This window comes from Tauraco erythrolophus, unplaced genomic scaffold, assembly GCF_009769465.1.
Source record: "Tauraco erythrolophus isolate bTauEry1 unplaced genomic scaffold, bTauEry1.pri scaffold_48_arrow_ctg1, whole genome shotgun sequence".
In the NCBI taxonomy this organism is placed as follows: domain Eukaryota; kingdom Metazoa; phylum Chordata; class Aves; order Musophagiformes; family Musophagidae; genus Tauraco; species Tauraco erythrolophus.
Window position 1 is genome coordinate 150,192 of NW_028238617.1, and position 23,026 is coordinate 173,217.

Genomic DNA, 23,026 nt, shown 5'->3' on the forward strand with positions numbered 1-23,026 from the left:
ATGCCCCTGGGGTGCTCTCCCCCCCCTTGCCGTGTCCCCCCCTTTACCGAGCTGGGGGGGGACACAGGCATCCGGGACTTTATTTATTGGAGACAGGGTGGATGGGTGGATGTGGAGGGGGGGCTACCCTCATTTTCCCCCCCTCTCGGACACTGCTGGGGTGTGGGCAAGGACACCCCCCCCCCCTGTGGGGGGGGTGCATTTTATGTGCTGGTTTATTTTCTGTAGGAGGGGGCTGCTTGCGGGTTTTGCTTTTTGATGCTGTTGGGGTGGGGGGGACTCCAAAATCCCCCCCCGCCCCCCCCCCCCCCAGCACAGAACACTATAGAGACCAAAGATGAGGGGCACAAAGTGACCCCCCCCAAGGTCCCCCAGTATTTCTGCGGGAGTCCCAAGCCATAGTCACAGTGACCCCAGTGCCATGGGGGGCACTGCCTGGTGCCCCCCCCCCCCCCCCCCCCGGGCAGCTTTACAGGGGGAGCAGTTGCCCCCCAACCAACTGTCCCTGGGACCAAACTGTTCTCTGCCCCCCCCCCCCCCCCCAAATGTCTGTTACTCCAGCCTGGCTGGATGGGAGGGCTCCCTGCCCCCCCAGTTTGCCCTCCCCCATTTTGGGGGCACAGCCCTCGGGGAGGGGTCCTGTTACACTACACGGGGGGTGCCCCCCCCGGGGCAGCACTTTTCACCCGTTATTTATTCCTTTGCGTTTACACCGGGGTCCCCCCGGCCTTGGGGGAGGGGGTCCCCCCGCCGCTGCCCCCTGCTGCCCCCCTTCCCCCCCGCCCCCCCCCCCCCCCCCCCCCCCCGTGCTGGGGGCGTCCCCCCGCCATGTTTACAGCCCACCCGCCCCCCTCTCCCTGGGGGGGGAACGGGACTTTTCTATTTTTGCAAAATAAAGTGATGGAAATTTAGGAGGTCCGGTCCATTTGGGGGGGGCACCAGGGAGGGGCACCACGCGGGGGGGGAAGGGGACCCTTGGGCCAATCGAGGGACCCTCCCGGGATGATGGGGACAGATTGGGATGAGGGGGGGCATCGCCTCCCTTGGGGACAGTTGGGGACCCCCCGGGCATAAGGAGGGGGATCACCCGTGGGGCAGTGGGGTCACCTGGGGACAGCGGGAGACACCCCGGGAGAAGGGACAGGGACCCCCCCGGCGTGACGGACCACCCCGGAGTGGGGGGGCGGGGGAGGGGCAGGTGGCTGCAGGTTCCCGCGGTGGTCGCGGGGGGGCGCCCCGGTCGTATGCAGCCACACCGGGACCCCCATACCGCCCCCCCCCCGGTGGCGGGGCCACCCCGTTGTACCGCCGGCACCCCCCGGGGAGCCGCCCCCCCCCCGCCCGCAGCCCCCAACCCCCCCCTGCCCCTCCCAGCCTGTGCCCCCCCACCCCCCCCCCCGACTTCGGCCACGACCCACCGGTGCCCGCAGAGCCTCTGCCGCCCCCCCGGCACCCGAGCCCCTCCCCCCGGGGTGTCCCTGCCACCCCCTCCGCACTCCGACCCCCCCAAGGTGCTCCTGCCCCCACCCCCCCCCCAGCATCCGACGTTCACCCCTGGGTGCCGCGCCCCCTCCCCCCAGGGTGGCGGGGGGGGTCAGGGCGCGGCTCCCGCAGCCGCTCGGGCCCGCACCTGCGGGGTGTCCCCCCTGCCCCGGGGCAGGATGCGGCCCCGGCCCCGCCCCCCCGGGAGCTGCCCCCCCCGCCCCCCCCGCCTCCGAGCAGCAGCGCCGGGGCCATGGGGCGGCCGGGGGGGCTCCTGCTGCTGCCGCTGCTGCTGGCGGCTCCGGGGGGGTCCGGGGCGGATGAGGGGGGGTCCTGCGAGCCCCGGGGGTCCTGCGAGGCGTGCGTGCGCTCCCACCCCCGCTGCGCCTGGTGCGAGGACCCGGTGAGTGCGCGGACCCCCCCCCCAAACCGGGGTCCGGCTTCGGGGGTTCCCCGCCCTCTTGGGGGTCGTGGTCCCCCTCGAGGAGTGGGGGGGATCCCCGCGGCCGTGGGGTGGCTTGGGGGGGCGCACAGGGTGGGGGACTGGGGTGCTGGGGGGTCCCTGGGGGTCCCTGGGGTGTTGCAGGCGGGCGGTGCAGTGCGGGGGGGCCCTGGTGTCCCCCAGGGTCGCGGGGGGCTGGGGGGGGCGGTTCCCCCCCCCCCGGTGAGGCGCGAGGGCCCCTCTGTGCCATGGGGTGCGGGGGGGGCACAGGCTCCCCGGAGGTCCCCAATGTGCCGGGGCCCCCCTTGTCCCTGACCCCCGCCCCCTTGCTCTGAAGCTCCCCATCGTCCCGGGGGTCCCCTTGTCCCCGTGGGGGTCCCCAGGTCTGCCGTGTGCAGTAGGGCCCGGTGGGTGCCCCCCGCCCCCAGCCCTTGCGTGACCCCCCCCGCCACCCCCCTGGACCTGCGGTTTGTCACCAGGAAGCAGCAAAACCTCAGCGACAAACAGCCGGGGGGGGGACGGGACACGCGGCACCCGCCCGTCTCCCACGTCCCCTCGCGGGGTGCTGGGCCGTGGGTGCGGGGTGCCAGATGGGCGCGGGATGTGGGTGCTGGGGGATGTGGGGGTGCAGGGGGGTGGGTGCAGGGGGGGGTATGGGGTGCAGGGGGTTGTGGGGTGCAGGGAGGATGTGGGGTGCAGGGGGGGGTGGGTGCGGGGGAGGTGTGGGGTGCAGGGGGTTATGGGGCACAGGGAGGATGTGGGGTACAGGGGGGATGGGTGCTGGCGGATGTGGGGTGCAGGGGGGGTGGGTACTGGGGGATGCGGGGTGCAGGAGGGTGGGTGCAGGGGGGTGGGTACAGGGGCATGGGTGCAGGGCAGTGTGGGGTGCTGTGTGGGGCACGGGGCGATGGGTGCAGGGCCAGACAGGGGGTGCTGGCACTGACCCCCATCTCGTGCAGGATTTCACGCAGGGGGGGCAGGCAGAAGCCACCCGCTGCGCCCCGCGGGAGGTCCTGGAGCGCGCTGGGTGCCCCCCCACAGCCGTGGTGGAGCCCCGCGGCAGCGTGCGGGTGCTGGAGGATGAGGAGTGGGGGCCCGGGGGGGACCGGGGGGGGCCCACCCAGCTGCGGCCCCAACACGTCCAGCTGCTGCTCCGGCCTGGTGAGGGGGTGGGGAGGAGATGAGGGGAGAGGTGGAGAAGGGGGATGGAGGGGGAGGTGGAGGGAGGAGGAGATGGGAGACGGATGGATGGATGGATGGATGGATGGATGGATGGATGGATGGATGGATGGATGGATGGATGGAGGGAGGGAGGGATGGAGGGATGGATGGAGGGATGGATGGAGAGATGGATGGAGGGATGGATGGAGGGATGGATGGAGAGATGGATGGATGGATGGATGGATGGATGGATGGAGGGATGGAGGGATGGAGGGAGGGAGGGATGGATGGAGGGATGGATGGAGGGATGGATGGAGGGATGGATGGAGGGCTGGCTGGCTGGAGGGATGGATGGAGGGATGGATGGAGAGATGGATGGATGGAGGGATGGATGGAGGGAGGGAGGGAGGGAGGGATGGATGGATGGATGGAGGGATGGATGGGAAGATGGAGAGAGGGAGAGATGGGGGACAGCGGGAGGGATGGTTGGAGGGATGTAGGAGATGGAGGGGGAGAGGGCTGGAGAAGGAGGACGGATGGAGGGAGGGCTGGAGAGATGGAGAAGCCAGTGCTGGGGAGTGGGAGGGTGCCGGTGGGAGGTGGGGGGAGCTGAGCCCTTGGCCGGGGGGTACCGACTGACCCCCTCCCTAGGGGAGGAGCAGAGCTTCCAGGTGCGGTTCCGGCGGGCGCAGGGGCACCCAGTAGACCTCTACTACCTGATGGACCTGTCCTACTCCATGCGGGACGACCTGGAGAACGTCCGCAAGTTGGGCAGCGACCTCCTGGCCGCGCTGCGCAACGTCACCCCCTCCGTCCGCATCGGTGGGAGCACGGGGGGACCCCCAGGGGGGGGAGGGCGGGGGGCTCGTGCGCTCCCCCGACCCCAAACCCTTGGTTCCCACCAGGTTTCGGCTCCTTCGTGGACAAGACGGTGCTGCCCTACGTCAGCACGGTGCCCTCCAAGCTGCGCAACCCCTGCCCGGCGCGGGGGGAGCCCTGTGACCCCCCCGTCGCCTTCCGCCACGTCCTCTCGCTCACCGCCGACGCCGGCGCCTTCGCCGAGCGCGTCAGCCGCCAGCGCATCTCGGGCAACCTGGACGCGCCCGAGGGTGGCTTTGATGCCATCGTGCAGGTGGCCGTCTGCGAGGTCAGCGGCGGGGGGGCGCGAGGGCAGGGGGGGCACGAGGGCAGGGTGCTTGCGTGCAAGTGGGCGCTGCGCGAGTGTGCCTGCTTGCAGGTGCATGAGCAGCGTGTGTGCATGAGCGTGCCTGCATGCAGGTGCACGAGCAGCGGGTGCGTGAGCGTGCCTGCGTGCGAGTATGAGCAGTGCATGCATGAGCGTGCCTGCGTGCAAGTGCACGAGCAGCACATGTGCATGAGCATGTGTGATGCCTGCCTGGGAGCGCGTGCAAACAGCCCTGCCTGTGAGACACAAGAGCATCTGCAAGTGCACACACCAGCGTTTCTGCCTGCAGGAGTGCATGCATGTGCACGAGCAAGCATGTCTGCAGGCGTGCTCACGTGCAGGAGCGTGTGGAAGTGTGCCTGCCTGCCAACGTGCTCAAGAATGTGCCTGCAAACACACCTGCCTGCAAGAGCATGTGCAAGAGCACATGCAGGCGTGCCTGCCTGCGGGCGTGTGCAAACGTGCCTGCCTGCAAACGAGCAGTGCATGCATGAGCGTGCCTGCATGCAAGAGCATGTACAAGCACGCATGCAAGCATGCCTGCCTGCAAGAGCGTGTGCGAGCATGTCTGCATGCCAAAGAACGTGTGAGTGTGTGTGTGCAAACGTGCCTGCTTGCAAAAGCCCGTGCAAGGGTATGTGCAAGCAATGCCTGCCTGGAAAAGCACCTGCAACTGTGCAAGCAAGCACAACTGCCTGCAAGCGTGCGTGCAAGCATGCCTGCATGCAAAAGCCTGTGTAAGCGTGCATGCAAGCATGCCGGTGCGCATGCACGTGTGCAAGCCCGGCGTGCCCCCCATCGCGACACGCTGCTCCTCCCCAGGAGCTCATCGGCTGGCGCCCGGTCACCCGCCTGCTGGTCTTCGCCTCCGACGACACCTTCCACACGGCGGGGGACGGCAAACTGGGCGGCATCGTCTTCCCCAGCGACACCCGCTGCCACCTCGACGCCAGCGGCGTCTACGCCAAGAGCCACCTCTACGTAGGTCCCTGGCTGCTGCGAGGGGGGTTGGGGGTGGCTCCCATGTGCCCAGCACCCATGCACCCCACAGCCCTAGCACTCCAACACCCAAACACCCCAGCACCCAATCACCCCACCACCCAAACACCCAACCCACCCCACCACCCCACCACCCCAACACCCAACCACCCCATCACCCCACCACCCATGCACCACCCCCCCAGGACTACCCCTCAGTGGGACACTTGGCCCAGGTGCTTTCAGCCGCCAACATCCAGCCCATCTTTGCCGTGACGGGTCCCACGGTGCCCATCTACCAGGTGAGCGGGGGGAGGTGGTCCTGGGTGGGGGGTGTCACTGGGGGGGACCCGGCCCCTCCTGACCCTGTGCCGCACAGGAGCTGAGCCGCCTGATCCCCAAGTCGGTGGTGGGGGAGCTGCGGGAGGACTCCAGCAACGTGGTGCAGCTCATTGCTGATGCCTACAACGTGAGTGGGGGGGGACACGGGACACCCAGGTGCCCCCCCAGAATGGGGTGGCTGCCCCTGGGGTCAGTCGGTGGCTGCTGACCCCCGTGGGTGATCCCCCCCCAGAGCCTCTCGTCCACCGTGGAGCTGCAGCATTCGCCGCTGCCCCCTGGCATCAGCCTCAGCTACGAGTCCCACTGTGGGGGCCCTCCCAGCCCCCCCCAGCCCCACGGTGGCATCTGTGCCGGCGTCCGCGTCAACCAGGAGGTGGGAGGACAAGAGAGGCGGGGGAGATACGGGGGGTCGTGGGCACAGGCACAGTGTGGGCATGGTGGGGGCACGGGGGAGGCCACGGCCCCACGGGCGGTGGGCAGGGATGGGCGTGCCAGACTGGGATGGGGGGACCTTGGGGGTGACAGGGCTGGGACAGGGGGGACCCGCGGGGGGGCAGAGCCCCATGGCTGCACTCACCCCCAGGGGCTGGTCCTGCACCGTCCGGGTCCCCTCGTCCCACGTCCCTGCATGTCCGTGTGTGCCACCCGGCCGTGCATCCCTCTGTGCCACGGGTGTCCCCATGCTGCGGGTGTCCCTGTGCCACACGTCCCTGTACCACAGATGTCCCTGTGCCATGGGTGCCCTCATGCCATGGACATCCCTGTGCCATGGATGCCCTCGTGCCATGGGCATCCTTGTGCCACGGATGTCCTCATGCCATGGGTACCCTCATGTCACGGGTGTCCCTGTGTCACGGGTGTCCCCGTGCCATGGGTGCCCTCGTGCCATGGGTGTCCCCTCACACAGGTGACCTTCACAGTGCGGGTACGGGCGGGCGCCTGCCTGGGGTCCCGGCAGCGGGTGGGGCTGCGGGTGCTGGGCTTCACCGAGGAGCTGAGCCTGGAGCTGGACACCCTCTGCGGGTGCCCCTGCACCCACCACCACCAGCCCCAGGCCCCCCTCTGCCATGGCGGTGCCCTCCTCTGTGGGGTCTGCAGGTACTGGCGGGCACGGGGAGGGGGGCGTCCGAGGGCAGGATGAGGGTCCATGGAGTGGGTTGGGGGTCCGTGGGGTAGGATGGAGGCAATGGGGGGGGTCTGTGGGGCAGGATGGGGGTCCAGAAGGAGGGGTGATCATCCATGGGGCAGGATGAGGGGCAGTGGGATGGACTAGGGGAGAGGGTGGGGGGCAAGGGGGCAGTTTGGGGGTCTGTGGGGCGGAGGGGGGGCAAGGGGGTGGGGTGTGGGTCTGGGGGGTGTGGTGGGATGGGGGTTGCTGGGGCACTGTGAGGGGCGAAGGGCCAAGACAGGGGAGTGGGGCAGGATGGGGAAGCAGTGGGGGATGTCGGGTGGTGTGGGGCACACGGGGGGGGTCCGTGGGGTGGCGTGGGGCTGACCAGGGCTGATCCCCCCACCCCCCCCCAGGTGCCCAGAGGGCCGTCGGGGCCGTCGATGTGAGTGCGAGGGGGCGGCGGCGGAGGCGGCGGAGGCGGCAGGGGGCTGCCGGCCCCCCAACAGCACCGGGCCCCCCTGCAGCGGGAGGGGCCGCTGCATCTGCGGCGCCTGCGAGTGCCCCCCCGGGCTGAGCGGGACCCTGTGCCAGTGCGACAGCAGCACCTGCGAGCGTCACGACGGGCTGCCCTGTGGAGGTGGGGGGCATGGCGGGCATGGGGGGGCCCGGCCTTGGGGTTCCCATCACTGGGGGGGGGTCCTGTCCTGTACCTCTGGGGGTCCCAGTCCCCACTGTGTGTCCTTGTCCCCATTGTGCATCCTGGGGGGGTCCTGGCCCTGTTGCGTGTCCCAGGGGGGTTCTGTCCCCATCGCGTGCCCCTGGCACCCTTGGTGAGGGGTCCCATCCCTATTGTGTGCCCCTGTCCCCAGGGGGGGTTCTGTCCCCGGGGGGGGGTTCTGTTCCCATCGCGTGCCCCTGTCCCCATGGGTCCCATTCCCGCTGCCTGTCCCTTGGGTGTCCTGTCCCCACCACATGTCCCTGTCACCATGGGGGGGGTCCTGTCCCCATCACATGCCCCTGACCCCGCGGGTCCCCACCACCTGTCCCACGGGGGTCTCATCCCCATCGCGTGCCTGTTCCCCACCGTCCCTGTCCCCATCGTGCATCCCTGTCCCACGGATCCCGTCCCCATGGGAGTCCTGTCCCCACTGGATGCCCCCTGTGCCCAGGCCCGCAGCGGGGCGAGTGCGTGTGCGGGACGTGCCAGTGCCATGAGGGCTTCGGGGGCAGCGGCTGCGGGTGCCGCCTGGGCCGGGAGGGCTGCATGCGGCGCGGCCGGGAGTGCAGCGGGCACGGGCGCTGCGTCTGCGGGAGCTGCCTGTGCCAGCCCGGCTACCTGGGACCCCTCTGCGCCCGCTGCCCCTCCTGCCGCACCCCCTGCCAGCGCCTCCGGTGAGCCCCCAGCAGGGGATGGGTGTGGATAGGGATGGGACAGGGGACTGGGGGCATGGGGAGAGACTGGGATTGGGATGGGGATGTGGGACATGGCACATGGGCATGGAGGGGATGGGATGGCTGGAGGGATGGAGATGGGACACGGGCACGGAGCGGATGGGAGGCTTTGTGGGGGGGTGTGGGGATGGGGACAGGGATGGGGCTGCTGGGGGGACATGGGGACGGGTGGGGGGGGGCGCTGAGGCCATGGCCTGACCATGGGCCGGGGGGTCCCCAGGGACTGCGCCGACTGCAGCGCCTTCGGGCGGGGGCCGCTGCGGGGGAACTGCAGCCACGTCTGTGCCCGGGTCAGTACCCGGGTGCTGCTCACGCCCCCCTCGGACCCCCATGCCTGGTGCCGGGAGAAGACTGAAGACGGCCGCATCCTCCTCTTCCTCATCGAGGCGGGGGGCAGCGAGGAGGAGGAGGAAGAGGAGGACGAAGACCGGGAGGTGATGCTGACTGTCTGGGTTGAGGAGGGTGAGTGTGGCGGCACCCCAGGGACCCTGTGCCGCCCCCCAGAATGCCATGTCCCCATGGACCCTCTGCCCGGGGGTCCCTGCACCCCAAAGGGCACCTTGCCTGAAGTGTGTGGGGGTCCCTGCACCCCACGGGACCCCACGGCCAGGGAGAGGGGGTGCTTGCACCCATGAGACCCCCATGGTTAAGGGACCTCACACCCCCTCTGTATACCTGGGGGGTGGGTGTCCTCACCCCCATGGGACCCTGGGGGGGGGGGGGGGGGGGGTGGTCTTGAGCCTGTGGAATCCTGTGGTTTGGGGGTTTGGGTGGTCCTCACCCCCATGGGACCCTTTGGGTGGGGAGGGCCTGGATCCTGTGGTTTGGGGGGGGGTGGGTTGTCCTCACCCCCGTGGGACCCTGTGGCTGGGTGGGGGGCTCCTCACCCCTATGGGACCCTGGGGTGGGGTGGGGCCTTGAGCCTGTGGGCTCCTGTGGTTTGGTGGGGGGGGGGTCCTGGCCACCCCGGTACCTTGGGTGGAGGGGGGGGGCCTTTGAGCCTATGGGACCCTGTGATCTGGGGGGAAAGGGGGGGGCCCTGGCCACCCCAGGCGCCCACCCAGGCCCTGCCACCCCCCAGGCGGGGCGGTGGGCACGGCCGGGCTGGTGGCCGGGCTGGTGGCCGGGACGGTGGCACTGGGGCTGCTGGCGCTGGGGCTGTACCGCCTGTCCCTGGAGCTGCACGACCGGCGGGAATACCGGCGCTTCCAGCAGGAACGGCAGCGCGCCCGCTGGACCGAGGTGCCCGTCCCCACGTACCCCCCCCGGGTGCCCAGAGCGGGGCCACCCCCTGCCCGCCCCAGGGCCGTGACCCCCCCCCGTGTTCTCCCCACAGGACAACCCCCTCTTCAAGAGTGCCACCACCACCACCGTCAACCCCGGCTACGTGCCGGGGTGAGGGGCAGCGGGGCCCCCCCGGAGGCACCCGGCGCAGCACCCACCCTGCTCTGTCCCCAGGGACCCCCCCTCATGTGTCCCTCCTCTCCCGTGTGTCCTGCCCCATCCCCATCCCCCCCCCGTGTGTCCCCCCCCCCGCTTGCAGACCCTCAATAAAAGGCGCTGCCGTGTCCCCCCCATGTGACACCAGCACCCCTCAGCCGGGGGGGGACACACAGGGGTCCCGGCTGGATCCAGCCCCCTCCCTCGCCCTTCCCCTCCGCGCCCCGCCCCCCCCCCCCCCCGTTACGGAGCGGAGCCTGGGTTAGAAAAAAGAAAAAAAACGACGAGTTTTTATTTAAATAACCCTAAAGGCTGGGGGGGGGGGGCTGGGGGGGCGGGGGACCGACGCTGCGGCCGGGGGCGAGGGGGGGACACGCTGGGGACAGCTTAGAAAAAACTACAGTTTAACAGTGACGCAGGGTCAGCCCCGGGGGCCGCACCCTGACCCTCCCCCCACCCCCCCGGGGCCACACCCTGACCCCCCCGCCCCCCCTTTCCCCATAGCAAAAGAAGTGAACAAAAACCAAAACCAAAACCAAATACACCCCAAAAATGAAGCCGGGGGGGGTCCCCGTGCCCCATCCCCGGGTTTGGGGGGTGGGTCCCGGGGGGGTCTGGATGCAGCCGCTGCACTTTTGCCCTGGCGGGTGCAGACGGTGACACCCCCGTGCTGCCGGTTTCGCTCCCGGTTTCACTCAGCGCCCCCCCCCCGGCTTTCCCACGCCAGGGCAGCATCCGACCCCCCCGCCCCGGGCCCCAGAAGCGCGTCCTGGCCCCCCCGGAGCGCGGAGCGACACGAAAGGCCGACAGGGACGGAACTGGGGGGGTGGGGGGGGCTCAGCTCCTGCCTGCGGCCCCACGCCGGGAGCTGCCCTGTCTCTAGTGCTATTGCCGGGGGGGGGGCGGCTCCAACCCGTTGGGGTGTCCCACCACGGCATCAACGGAGATGGCACAAAACACCCCCCCCCGGTGGCACCCGCCACTCCTGGCAGTGCCAGGGCCGGGGTACAGAAGTCAAGAGTTGGGGGGGGCGGGGCGGGAAGCGGCAGCTGAATTCAGCCCCTTGGCCCCCCCAGCGCGGGAGCATTTGCTGCGGGACAGTCTGTGCTGGGGGGGGGCCGGGGGAGCTGCCAGGCACCATTGGCATCTCCGCTGCTGTCCCGAGCCCGGCTCTTCTCTGGCATCGCCAAAACGCAGCTCAGGGGTGAGCGGGAGTGACCCCTGCCCCGGCACGGAGGAGGGCGGGAGCCGGGGGGGGGCGTGTCTCTCCGTGGCCCCCCCTGCTCCCCCCGGGGCTCTGGGGCTGGTTCAGGTCCAGGGTCTCCCCCTCGGCATCGGGGTTTTCCGGCCAAGGGCCCCATTTCCGGGGGAGGCTCCGGCTCGCCGCGTGCCCCAGCACCGGCCCCCCCGGCAGCCGGGGGCAGAGGCAAAGGCGACGGAGGAGAGAACCCCGAGTGCCCCGCGGGGCCGCGGAGCGGGGAAAGGGGAAGCGCCGTGGAGCCCCCCACTGGGCCGGCCGGCCCCTCCCCGCAGTGCCAGCCCTGCCCACGGTCCTTCTTCCTACTTTTTTCTCAAAAATCCACCAAAAAGGGTCAGAAACGGTTCCTCCCTGCGGCACCCCCCTACCTGAGAGGCGGGTGCCGGTGCGATCCCGGCACAGCCACAAGGAAGTGTCCCGGTTTCGCTCCGCCTTAGGCCGGGTCGGGGTGCCGAGCCTTTCCTGAGAGGGGGGGGCAGGACTGGGGAATAAAATGGGGGCGGGAGGAATAAAGGGCAGGTTTATAGGCGGCTGCCTGCGGTCTCTGCCAGCCGGGAAGGTTTTTCCAGATCATCTTCCAAGTTATGTGCAGTGCCATCAGCCGAAGTCTGGGTGCGCCGCCGGCTCTTCCCCGTGCCCGCGGCAGGCAGCTGGAACAGGGGTGAAGGCCCAGGAGAAAGAGAGGAGGAGGAGGAAGGAAAAACAACCACCCCCGGAGCTGCCGTCGGCATTCCCGGCCGGCGCCGGGGCTCAGCTCGGCTCCTAGAGCAGCAGCTGTGCATCGGGGGTCTTCGTTTGGCAACCTTGGCACATTCGTTTGTGTCTCAGGAGCCGGTCTGTCCTGGAGAAGCTCTGCAGGAGAGGGGGGCTGTGAGTCCAAGGGGGGGGCGTGCCCCCCCCAGCCCCCCTGGAGCGGCTCCGGCCGTACCTGCATGCAGCGCTCGCACTGGTACGGCTTCTCCCCGCTGTGCACGCGCTTGTGGCGCTCCAGGTGGTACTTCTGGATGAAGCGCATGTCGCACACGTCGCACTCGAAGGGCTTCTCGCCTGGGGGGGCACAGCACTCAGGGGGGGGAATTAAACCCCTCGGTGCCCGTTAGGGCGGGGTCATCCCCCCCCCGCTACCGGTGTGGATGAGGATGTGTCTCTTGAGGTGGTAGCTGCTGCGGAAGGCGCCGAAGCAGTGCTCGCAGATGAAGTTTTTCGGGATGCGCAGCTGGAAGGAGCCGTTCTGCTCGATCACCACCACCTGCGGCGGAGAGACCCCCGTCAGGGCGGGGGGGGGGCAGGTCCGCCCTCCGGAGCTCCCCTCCCCGGCCGTGCTGTGCCTGCCGGAGCTCGGGAGATCCTCCTCCTCCTCCTCCTCCTCCTCCTGCACGGCGGCAAACCTGGCTGCCGAGGCGGGATCCTCTCCGGGAGGAGCGGCTGGGTCCCTTGGCACCGGCCACCCGCTTGCGGCGCTGGCACGGGGAGGGAGGGCTGGGTCAGTCGCGCCCGCTTCTGCCTCATGGCCCTCCCCTCTGCCCCCCCCCGGAACCGGGGACCCCCGACCTGCCTTTTTGAGGGATTTTTTGGGCTGCGACACCTCGGCCGGCTCCTCTTCCTTGCGGCTGCGGGACTTGTCGCCGTCCTGCCGGAGAGCCTCGAGGAACCAGACAGGGGGAGAACGGCATTAAAAGAGGAAAATGGAAGGAAAGGGGGGAAAGCGAATTACAGGGGAAAAAAGTCGAATTACAGGGGAAAAAAGTCGAATTACAGGGGAAAAAAGTCGAATTACAGGGGGAAAAAAAGTCGAATTACAGGGGAAAAAAGTCGAATTACAGGGGAAAAAAGTCGAATTACAGGGGGAAAAAAGTCGAATTACAGGGGGAAAAAAGTCGAATTACAGGGGGAAAAAAGTCGAATTACAGGGGGAAAAAGTCGAATTACAGGGGGAAAAAGTCGAATTACAGGGGGAAAAAGTCGAATGAGAGGAGCAAGAATCGACTCAGAGGAGGAAGACTCAAACTAAAGGAGGAAAAATCGAACCAGGGGAGGAAGAGTCGAACCAAATCGAACCAAGGGAGGCCAAACCAAATTCCAGACGGGCCACGTCACACCCGAGGGACAGAATTCCCTCCCTCGGAGCCCCGTGTCCGCCCCGTGCCCACCCCGCCCCAGCACGGCGCAGCCGTACCAGCACGTCGGGGCTGCTGCCCCTCTCCCTGCTCTCGCCCGGCTTGGCGCTCTGCTTGGGCATCATCTTCTTGCTGGCGACAGTGGGCACGAGGCAGACGCCGGAGAGCCCCTCGCAGGCCAGCAGGCTCGCCTGCGGGGGGAGAGGAGAGCAGCCCAGCTGCGGCGCCGCCCGCGCCGCCCGCCCCCGCCCCTCACACGCACCAGAACCGGATCCAGCCCCCGGCGGGGCACAGAGAGCGGGCACCATCCGGCGGGCGCCAGAGCAGGGCGGGAAGGGGGGGGAGGCACGAGCCGCCCCCCCTCCCTCCCCCCAACCCCCTTTTCCGGGAGGCCCGGCGAGGACCTAATGGCTACGGGGAGAGCTGGGCGATCCCTGGCGAGCCGCGCCGGCACCGGCGGGCCGCGGAGGGCAACGGGGTGGCGGGGGTCCCCGGCGGGGGGGGAGCGGCCGGGCCGAGCGCCCCCCCGGCCCTCTGGGCTGCGGGTCCCGGGGAACGGGTGGGAGAAGTGGGGCTCATTACCTGAGCCATCTCGCGTGTGTCTGTCTGTCTGTCCTGGACACACGGATTGTGACAATTCCGGAGCCTTAACGCTCGCCCCGGGAAGCTTTTTACCGGGCGGAAGGGCCGGGTCACTTAAGCATTTTTTTTTTTTTTTTTTTGCCGGGCTCGTCCAGTACCCGCCACTTTGCCGACATCTTTGCCCCCGGTGCCGCGGCGAGGCGCTTCCTCCTCAAGCCCGGGGGGAGGGGGGGGGGGGTTGGGGGGGTGTGAGGGTGGGCAGGGCGGGCAGGACGGGCAGCTGCCCCCACCGCGTCTTAGAGGGGGGACATCCCCCCCCCCGGGGCGGGAGCCGCTCCCCACGGGGACAACGCTGCTGCTGCTGCTGCTGCTGCGGGTCTTCGCCTGCGGGGAGGAAGAGGACGGTTATGGGAGGGGGGGGCCCACAGGGATAATTGGGCTGTGGGGGACAGAAGGTGGCTCCTGGGGGCGGGTGGCCCAGTTTGGGAGGGAATGGCGCCACTAGAGGGGGGGGAGGTGCGCAGAGAAGGGGTCTAGAGGGTGTGTGTGGGGGTGACAGGGCAAAAGGATGGGCTAGTAGGGGGGGCAATGCCACCGGGGGGGGCAGGGGGTGACACTGGAGCGGGGGCACACCCTGAGGTCCGTGGGAGCTGTTCCGGGGGGCGAGGGCACGGACAGGGGGTGGGGGGGGCCAGGGTGACCCTGAAAAGGGGTGTCCCGGGGGGTGACGGGGGGGCGGGGCGGCTCCCGGAGGTGAGGGTGACCGTGCACGTGCGGAGTGACACGGGGGGGGCACGAGGTGACCCGGGGGGGGTCTCGGGGTGGGGGGGTGAGCCTGTGGCGTGTAAGGGGGGCCCGGGGCGGGGGAACACGGGGGGGCCCGGGAGGGGGAGGGAACCGGGGGAGTCACGCCGGGGGGGGGTCACACCGGGAAGGGAGGGGTGACCCCGCTGGGGGAGGGGCCGCCTCTCCCGGAGCGGGGGGGCGGGGGGGGAGGGGGGCACCGCGCCTGCGCGCCGGGCCCGCCCCGCTATCGCCCCCATCCCCCCGCCCTCCGGTTCCCCCTCCCCCCACCCCCCCTCCCGGTACCGCCCGGTGGGGGCGGGGCTGAGGCGGCGGCGCGCGCGGCCGGGCCCGGGGTGGCGCGCGGGCGGCCCCCGCCGTGCCGGGCCGGGCCGCGCCCCCCCCGCCGCGGCGCTCCGTACCTGCCGCGGCCCCTCCGCGCTCCGCTCCGCGCCGCCCGCCGCACCGACAAGTTTACAAACAGCCGCGGCCCCGCGGCCCCCCCCTTCCTCCACCGCCGCCGCCGACCCGGAACCGGAAGCACCCGCCCCCCCCGCCAGCGCTTCCGGCGGGGGCGGCAGGAAGCGGGTCGCGCCGCGCATGCGCAGCGCCGGCTGCTGCCGGGGCAACGGGGCGCGGGCGGCGGCGGGGGCGGGGCCTCCTGCCCGGGGGGCGGGTGCGCTGTGCCCCGGGAGGGGTGCCCGTCGTTACTGCCCCCCCGGGGGGGACCGACCCCCCCTCACTGCCCCGGGGACAGTTGCTACCCCCCCGCGATGAGCCGCATCCCCTATTGCGCCCCCGGCGCAGCTCCTGCCCCTCCCGTGCCACCGGGCCGTGGCCGGGGGGGGGCAAACGGGGTGTCCCCGGCCACCCCCGCTGCTGGGGACCGGCCCCCCCGGCGGGGGGCTCCCGGTGCCCCCCTGTTCCGGGCAGCCCTGGCACGGGGGGTGGCAGCGCTGGCCCCCCCCTCCCCGTCCCGCAGCCACGTCCCGGTGCCCGGCGTGCCCGCTGCAGCCCGGTGCTGAGCCCAGCGCGGGGGGGCGGGACACGAGGGGCAGTTGCTTCCTGCCGGCCGCGCTTCCCTGCCCGCTTCCCGCGGCCCCGGAGGCGCCGTGCCCGCCGTGCCCGCCCCGCCGCGCTCGGGGCCCGCGGGCGGCTGCCAGGGCGGGGGCACAGCCGTGCGGAACCCCCCCCCCGGGGCCGTGCAAAGGCCGCGCACTTTGTCCCGTCCCGCCGCCGCGGCGTGGCCAGAAAATCCCCGCGGGACGGGGGAGCGCCGGGAGCGCTGGGAGCACCGGGGACACCGGGAGCGACCGGGAGCACCGGGGACACCGGGAGCGCCTCGTCCCGCCGCGCGTCCCGGCGGGCACGTGGCACCGCGCGGGTGGGCAGCACCGGGCCCCGGGATGGCGGAGGGCGGCGGGCTGGAGCGGCCCGGCGTGGATCGGGCGGCCGGGGAGGAATTCCTGCGGGAAGCTCTCCGGGTGCTGCTGGAGGAGGCGGTGCGGAAGGGCACGGACGTGGGCGAAAAGGTGGGTGAGCCCCACCCAGAGCCCCCCCGGGGCGGTGGGACGGGGGGCGTCCCCGCCGGGCCCGGGACGGTCCCGTCTCGCCGTTCCCGCAGGTCTGCGACTGGAAGGAGCCCGCGGAGCTGCGGGAGCTGCTGGACCTGGAGCTGCGGAGCGGCGGGGAGCGGCAGGAGAGGCTGCTGGAGCGCTGCCGGGAGGTCATCCGCTACAGCGTGAAAACCAGTGAGCCCAGTGCCCCGAGCCCCCCGGGTCCCATCACGCACGGGGGGCTGACACATCCCCCCGCCCGTCTCCTGTCACGCACGGGTCCCACACGTCCCTATTCCCACCCCCGCACCTCCTCGAGGTGACCCCATTCCCGCGGGTGATGGTTGCCCACTCGCGGGGCCGGGCCTCAGGGGTGGTTCCTGCCCGCCTGCCCCATCTCGCCCCCCCAGGCCACCCCCGCTTCTGCAACCAGCTCTTCTCCGGCCTGGACCACCACGCTCTGGCAGGACGCTGCATCACCGAGGCCCTCAACACCAGCCAGTGCGTACCGGAACGCCCGGGGGCCCTGAGCCGGGTGGTCGGGGTACCGGCATGCCTGGGGGCCCTGAGCCAGGTGGTCAGGGCGCCGAGCTTTCAGGGAGCCCGCAGGAGGGGTGCGGGAGCGGTGCCAGCAGGCTGGGCCCCCCCGGGGGTGCCGTGCCCCCCCCAGGTACACCTACGAGATCGCCCCGGTATTCGTGCTGATGGAGGAGGTGGTGCTGGCCAAGCTGCGGGAGCTGGTGGGCTGGAGCTGCGGCGATGGCATCTTCGCCCCGGGTACCGCCTCGCTCCCGGCCCCGCCGGTGGCTTGTCCCCATCCCTGTCCGCATCCCTGTCCGCATCCCATCCCCATCCCTGTCCCTGTCCCTGTCTGCATCCCCATCCCCATCCCATCCCTGTCCCTGTCCCTGTCTGCATCCCCGTCCCCATCCCATCCCTGTCCCTGTCCCTGTCCCTGTCTGCATCCCCATCCCCATCCCATCCCTGTCCCTGTCTGCATCCCCGTCCCCATCCCATCCCTGTCCCTGTCCCTGTCTGCATCCCCGTCCCCATCCCATCCCTGTCCCTGTCTGCATCCCCGTCCCCATCCCATCCCTGTCCCTGTCCGCATTCCTGTCCCCATCCCAGCTGTGACCCGGCTGTCCCTGTGCCCTGGCAGGAGGCTCCATCTCCAACATGTACGCCATGAATGTCGCCCGGTTCCGCCGCTTCCCAGAAAGCCGGCAGAAGGGCAGCTGGGCTCTGCCACGCCTGGTGGCATTCACCTCCCGGGAGGTGCGCTACGGGGTCTGGAGTGGGAGTGGGATGGGTCTGGGATCAGCCTCCCCCCTCCCAGCTCTGACCCCCGTCTTCTCCCCCCTCAGAGCCACTACTCCATCCAGAAAGGAGCCGCATTCCTGGGCATCGGCACCGACAACGTCTACCTGGTTGGCACCGATGAGAGGTGAGAGTGCCAGGGCCAATGCCAGCCCGGCTGTGCCCGCTCCCGGCTCCGTTTGCCCATCCCGTGCCCACCACTGCGTCTTCTGCTCTCTGCCCCTCAGGGGGAAGATGATCCCAGAGGAGCTGGAGAAGGAGATCCAGAGGGCGAAAGCTGAGGTGAGGTGGGGTGGGGGACACGGGGGGGCATCCATGGGGATGCTGGGTGCCATCTCACCGTGCCCTGTGCCCCGCAGGGCGCTGAGCCCTTCTTCGTCTGTGCCACCTGCGGCACCACTGTCCTGGGCGCCTTCGACCCGCTGGGCAGCGTCGCCACCGTCTGCCAGCGCCATGGCCTCTGGCTCCACGTGGACGTGAGTAACGGGGGGACCCCCGAGGCTGGGTGGGGGGACACACCCATCCCCTTGGCACCCCTCTTCCCACCGGTGCCCGCTCTGACACCCCTCTCCATGCCCGGCAGGCAGCCTGGGGCGGCAGCGCCCTGCTCTCCGGCAAACACCGGCACCTCCTGGCTGGCATCGAGAGGCGAGTGACCCTCCCCGGCTCCGAGCTCCTCACAGAACAAGCCCAAAGCTCCTCGTCGAAGGGCTCAGGGACCCCCCCGTGCCCGCACCAGGGGCTTGCCCACCCCCCAAACGCCCCTGTCCCGCAGGGCGGACTCGGTGACCTGGAACCCGCACAAGATGCTGACGGTGGGTTTGCAGTGCTCGGCCCTCCTGCTCCGCGACTCCTCCGTAGGTCCTGCGGCCCCCTCCCCTCCGTGGCTCTGCCCCACGCCACCCCACTGGGCACCAGTGGGGGGGTGACCGCCATCCCCCTCAGGGCCTCCTGCAGCGCTGCCACGGCGCGGGCGCCACGTACCTCTTCCAACGCGACAAGTTTTACGACGTCGCCTACGACACGGGGGACAAGACCCCGCAGTGCGGCCGCCGGGTGGACTGCCTCAAGCTCTGGCTGCTCTGGAAAGCCGCGGGCACCGAGGGGCTGGCACGCCGCGTCGAGCGCGCCTTTGCCTGCACCCGGTGAGTGACGGCGCGGTGGGGCACCGCCGCTGGGTCCCGCTCCGCGGGCGTCACACTCTCCTACCTCCCCAGGTACATGGCCGAGGAGGTGAAGAGGAGGGATGGCTTCCAGCTGGTGCTGGAGGTACGGCACGTCGCCTGGGCGCTGCTGCTCGCCGGCGCCCGGCGCGGGTGGTCTTTACATTCCCCCCTGCCGGAATAACACCCTACGGCATCAGGAGCGGAAAGCACACACCCCAATCTCTGCCCCATGGCTTAAATCCCTGGGGTGGTCCTGAAATGGGGATGGGGGGCAAACCAGTGCCCCCCGCTGGGGTCTGGGGCTTGGCGGGGGGCTGTGATCCCTTTCCCCCTCTTCCTCCTCGTCCCACAGCCGGAGTTCATCAACCTCTGCTTCTGGTTCGTGCCCCCCAGCCTGCGGGGCAGGGAGGGCTGCCCCGACTACTGGCCGAAGTTGGGGAAGGTGAGTGCAGGAGCCCCCCCCACCCCCCCCTCAAACCCCCCCAGCTACCCCATGGTGTCTCCCCCCGGCGCAGGTGGCTCCCGCCATCAAGGAGCGGATGATGAGGAAGGGGTCCATGATGGTGGGCTACCAGCCCCACGGCGCCAAGGTCAACTTCTTCCGGCAGATCGTCACCAGCCCCGCCGTCACCAAGGCCGACTTGGATTTCTTCCTGGACGAGATCGAGAGGCTGGGACGGGACCTGTGAGGCGCTGGAAACCCCCTCCTCTGCCCAGAGACCCTCCCCAGCCCCGAGGAAGAGGAGCAGAGCCCGGTTTGCCTCCCACTTCCTACACAGCACCCTGGGTTCGGAATAAAGGCGGGCAGGGCGCGGTGCCCGGCCAAGAACACCCGTGGGGCGGCGCGGGTGGAATAAGAACACTTTTACTGCTCCCTTCGCCTCCCAGGAAAGGGCGGGAGGAGGGTGGGCAGGACCAGGCGCCCCCCCCCCCGCCTCTCTCAGTCCCTCTGGAAGCTCTGGAGCAGCTCGAGCACCTCGGGGTCCAGGCTGGCGTGGGCCAGGCAGGTGCGGAGCCGTGAGGCCGTCGCCGCCTGCTTCTCCCGGCGTCGCCACTCCCGCAGCATCTCGAAGCTCTGCATGACGGTGTTGCCGGGGTTGTCCTCCCGAATTTGGTCCAGGCGGCTCCTCTCCAGCCCCAGGCACACGATTCCCACCTCCTGCCATTCCCTTCCCAGCTTTTGGGCCACCTGCATCAGCTCCTTCTCCGTCAAAAGACGAGGTTGCGCAGGCGGCAGGGACGATGTGGGTTGCAGGGACGACGTGGGTGGCAGCGACACGGGCTGGCATCCCGCGTCCTCCCCGCATCCCGCCAGAGCGGAGGAGCTGGCGGCATCCCCCTTCTCCCCGGGGGGCTCCTCCTCCGCGCCGGGGAGCTGGTAGAGCTGGATGAGGTCGTGGCGGCCGATGAGGCGGAGGAGGTCGGCGGTGATGCGCAGGGCCTGCCCGGGGAAGTGCTGGAGCAGGAGGCTGCAGAGGTCGGGGCGCGTGGCGGGGCGCAGCTGTGCCAGCGGCAGCCGCTCCTCCAGCAGGTACTTGATGCTCTGGAACTGCTCCTCGCTCAGGGCCTGCTGCAGCGCCAGCAGCGTCTCCCGCTCGCCCCGCGCCATTGCGCCTGGGGGGGGGGCTCCGTCAGCCCGCGCCCCATGCGCTGCCGTGGGGCGGGGGTCACTGGTGCACCACAGGCTGCTGTGGGGTGGGTGTCACTGGTGCCCTACGCGCTGCCAGGGGGCAGGTCACTGGTGCACCACGCGGTGCCATAGGGCAGGGGTCACTGGTGCCGCACAGGCTGCCGTGGGGCGGGTCACCGGTGAACCACATGGTGCCATGGAGCGGGGGTCACTGGTGCCCTACGTGCTGCCATGGGGTGGGGGTCACTGGTGCACCACGCGGTGTCATTGGGCAGGGGTCACTGGTGCACCACGCGGTGCCATGAGGCAGGGGGTCACTGGTGCCCCACGCTCTGCAGTGGGGCGGGGGTCACTGGTGTCCCACGCTCTGCAGTGGGGCGGGGGTCACTGGTGTCCCACATGCTGCCGTGGGGCCGGGTCAGCCCGCTGCCCCCCCGTACCCCCGACACCCCACCGCGGCGCCGGACCGCCCTCCGTGCCCCGCCCGGTCTCCCGCATCCCGCCGCGCGGCCGGATCCCCCCGCCAACCCCCCCCCGCCGCAGGTCTCCATCCCCCCCGGCCCGACCCCCCAGCGCCCCTCACCGCGCTCCGTTCCCGCGCGGCGCGTGGCTTCCCGCCGGGAAGTCCGCGCGCTTCCCGGCTCGGAGTGGACGTGGCTAGAGATGGGCGTGGCTAAAGATGGGCGTGGCTTGTTGTGGGGAGGGCGTGGCTTGTCGGAGCCGGGGAAATGGGCGGGGCTTGGGGCTGTGCCGGGCTATGGGGGCAGCTCGGGGGCACTGTCGGGCGGGGGGGCAAAGCCAGGACGAGCCGGGGGGTCCGTGCGCACCGACAGCGGGGGGGGGGGAGGGGGGGGGCTGAGCCCACTTTCGGGGTGCCCCCCCCGAGACAGAGACAGCGGGAGCCCCGTTCCCCACGTCGCGCTGTATTTCGGGGTCCCAGCTCCCGGCCCACCCCCTCAGATGGGGGGGCAGCGGGGAGCCCCCCCCTGCCCCTCGGTGCCCGCCAGCGGGTGCCCCCTCCGGTCCACACACCAGCACTGCCCGCGCTTCGGCCCCTGGGAGGCCCGGCACTGCGGGGGGGGGGGGTAAAAAGGGGTGAGGGGGGTGTCCTGGGACCCTTCGGGAGGTCTTGGGGCGCTCTGCCCTCCGGAGCATCCAGCAAGGGGAAACTGGGGCACAGAGGACCCCAAAACTGGGCTCAATGGTTCGGGGAAACTGAGGCACGGGGAACACCTCGGATGCTTTACCCCCTCCAGACCACTCAACATGGGGAAACTGAGGCACGGGGTGGGCGTAGGCCCTCCACCCGCTCAGACCTTCCCACCCAGGGGAAACTGGGCCACGGGGGATCCCAAAACTGGACTTCATGGTTCGGGGAAACTGAAGCACTGAGAGAGGGAGGTCTCGAGACATTGGGGTCCTCCCCCCACTCCTCCCACCCCGGGGGAAACTGAGGCACGGCGGGGGGCGCCTCCTGATTCTCTGCCCCTCAGTCCGCCCTACATGGGGAAACCGAGGCACGGCAGCTCCTGCCTCCTGCTGCCCCCAGGGCTGCTCTGCCCGGGGACCACCCGCCCCCCCCCGGCCTGGGGCTGGTCGGGGCCGCTCCCCCCCAGCCCCCCCACCTGCTTGGGCCGGTAGAAGCCGCGGGGGTCGCAGTTGGGGAGGAAGATGGCGGCGGCGCTGTGGTACAGCCCGGCCTGCAGCTCCTGCAGGACGGCGGCCAAGTGCCCGCGGCACGGGGCCTGCGGGGGGGAGGGGGGTGTCACCGGGGTGGGGGGTCACACCCCCGGACCCCCCTCCATCCCAGTGTGTCCCCCCACCCCCCGGCACCCACCGTCTCCAGTTCCTCCTTGCGGTCAGCCGGCGGGGGCCGGGGGGGCGGCGTACCGGGGGGGGCCCCCTCCTGCGGGCTGTCCCCTGGGGAGAGCGGGGGGGGGTGTCAGGGCTGAGCCGGTGCCCCCCCGAATCCAACCGCAGCCCCCCCGCTGCAGTCCCGCTCGCCGCCACAGGGGGGCGGCCCAGCCCCCCGAAATACGGGAGTCCCCTGTCCCCTCCCGCCCACCCCGGGATATGGGGGGGGTGTCCCCCCCTCCAGCTCCCCTTCGATATGGAAGTCCCTCTTACGCCGGGATATGGGGTTCCCCCCATTTCCAGCTCCCCCCGCGGGATGTAGGGGGCCCCTCTGCCCCCCCCGCTTCTCATCCTCTGCCCGCCCCCCCCCCCCCCCCCGCAGAGCCCCCCCGTTCCAGCGGGTGGCGGACTCCCTTCCCCCCCCCCCCGGATAGGGGCACCCCCGCTCCGTCCCGCACCCCGGGGGTGACCCGGGGATCCGGGGGTTCAGGCCCCCCCGCTGCCCCCGTCCCGACCCCGGGAATATTTGCCCCTCCCCGGTGCCTCCCCCTCCCCGCCAGGCTCCTCCCGGCCCCTCCCCGGGGACCCGCTTCCCCCGGTGCCCGCCCCGCCCGGTGGGCGTCCGCCGGCTCCTCCCCGGAGAGGGAGTACCCGTCCTTGCCCGGACCCCCCCCGGCGTCCTCCCGGTCTCTCCCGCGATGCCCCATCCCACCCCCGGGCAGCCGCCCCCGGCGCTACGGGGGTTTCCCGGTACTCCCATCCCTCCCGGACAGCCTCCCCAGACCCTTCTCCAGTGCCCCGATCCCTGTCCCGGTGGCCCGCCGCTGCCCCGGTGCCCTCACTCCTGTCGCGGGGCTCCCCCTGCTCCCTCCCCCCCCGGTTCCCCCGGTTCTCACCTGCGGGGGCTCCGGTGGCGGCGGGGCGGGCGCGGAGCGGGCGGCAGAGCGCGGTGCCCCGGAGCAGGGCGCGGAGCGGGGCGCGCTCCCCGGGCCGGGGGACGCAGCGGAGCCCGCGGGCGCAGCCCGGCGTGTAAACGCCGCACGGTTCCCCGGGGCCGCGGGGCGAGGCCGCCGTCGTCTCCGTCCCCCCGCCGCCGCCACCGGCAACTGGAGCCGCGGCCGTCGCCGCCAGCAGTGCCAGCAGCAGCGGCAGCCGGCAGCCCGCCCATG

General features: G+C 71.0%; 6 protein-coding genes across 9 annotated transcripts in view; 3 read left to right on the plus strand and 3 right to left on the minus strand.

Moving 5' to 3' along the window:
* The first annotated feature begins 1,735 nt into the window (after window positions 1–1,735).
* Window positions 1,736–9,553, plus strand: ITGB7 (integrin subunit beta 7). The gene is made up of 14 exons (XM_086630743.1): window positions 1,736–1,885; window positions 2,884–3,085; window positions 3,737–3,907; window positions 3,991–4,232; window positions 5,094–5,252; window positions 5,456–5,551; window positions 5,629–5,718; window positions 5,824–5,964; window positions 6,499–6,689; window positions 7,116–7,339; window positions 7,872–8,094; window positions 8,375–8,616; window positions 9,236–9,396; window positions 9,491–9,553. The coding sequence occupies exons 1-14, from the start codon at window positions 1,736–1,738 to the stop codon at window positions 9,551–9,553; spliced, it is 2,355 nt and encodes a 784-aa protein (XP_086486869.1).
* Window positions 9,554–11,539: 1,986 nt separating this feature from the next.
* On the minus strand, window positions 11,540–13,750 carry ZNF740 (zinc finger protein 740). Of its 4 annotated transcripts, none has more exons than XM_086630777.1 (7): window positions 13,710–13,750; window positions 13,029–13,160; window positions 12,408–12,494; window positions 12,241–12,312; window positions 11,978–12,101; window positions 11,781–11,899; window positions 11,540–11,704 (listed from the first exon to the last, which is right to left on the minus strand). In XM_086630777.1, exons 1-7 carry the CDS (start codon window positions 13,725–13,727, stop codon window positions 11,615–11,617), a joined length of 642 nt encoding a protein of 213 aa, XP_086486903.1. In that variant the 5' UTR covers window positions 13,728–13,750; the 3' UTR covers window positions 11,540–11,614. The 4 variants fall into 4 exon arrangements, with proteins under 4 accessions (XP_086486903.1, XP_086486904.1, XP_086486902.1 ...); XM_086630778.1 differs by having other exon boundaries at window positions 12,408–12,482; window positions 13,552–13,733; XM_086630776.1 differs by having other exon boundaries at window positions 13,552–13,733.
* A 1,990-nt stretch (window positions 13,751–15,740) lies between these two features.
* On the plus strand, window positions 15,741–17,338 carry LOC147525925 (cysteine sulfinic acid decarboxylase-like). The gene is made up of 6 exons (XM_086630745.1): window positions 15,741–15,866; window positions 15,959–16,085; window positions 16,301–16,391; window positions 16,561–16,667; window positions 17,050–17,165; window positions 17,255–17,338. The coding sequence occupies exons 1-6, from the start codon at window positions 15,741–15,743 to the stop codon at window positions 17,336–17,338; spliced, it is 651 nt and encodes a 216-aa protein (XP_086486871.1).
* Window positions 17,279–19,062, plus strand: LOC147525926 (cysteine sulfinic acid decarboxylase-like). The gene is made up of 9 exons (XM_086630798.1): window positions 17,279–17,334; window positions 17,435–17,489; window positions 17,567–17,683; window positions 17,791–17,855; window positions 17,983–18,064; window positions 18,153–18,352; window positions 18,425–18,476; window positions 18,726–18,815; window positions 18,889–19,062. The coding sequence occupies exons 2-9, from the start codon at window positions 17,442–17,444 to the stop codon at window positions 19,060–19,062; spliced, it is 828 nt and encodes a 275-aa protein (XP_086486924.1). The 5' UTR covers window positions 17,279–17,334; window positions 17,435–17,441.
* Window positions 19,063–19,313: 251 nt separating this feature from the next.
* Window positions 19,314–19,982, minus strand: LOC147525927 (uncharacterized). Its single transcript, XM_086630799.1, has one exon. The coding sequence runs from the start codon at window positions 19,980–19,982 to the stop codon at window positions 19,314–19,316; it is 669 nt and encodes a 222-aa protein (XP_086486925.1).
* Window positions 19,983–20,959: 977 nt separating this feature from the next.
* Window positions 20,960–23,026, minus strand: part of LOC147525928 (tensin-2-like) — a 23,600-nt gene continuing 21,533 nt past the window's right edge. The window contains exons 12-15 of the mRNA XM_086630746.1: window positions 22,754–22,963; window positions 21,841–21,923; window positions 21,629–21,748; window positions 20,960–21,073 (exon numbers count right to left, since the gene is read on the minus strand). Coding sequence (XP_086486872.1) covers window positions 20,960–21,073; window positions 21,629–21,748; window positions 21,841–21,923; window positions 22,754–22,963 — 527 coding nt within the window. The remainder of the gene's footprint in view (window positions 21,074–21,628; window positions 21,749–21,840; window positions 21,924–22,753; window positions 22,964–23,026) is intronic.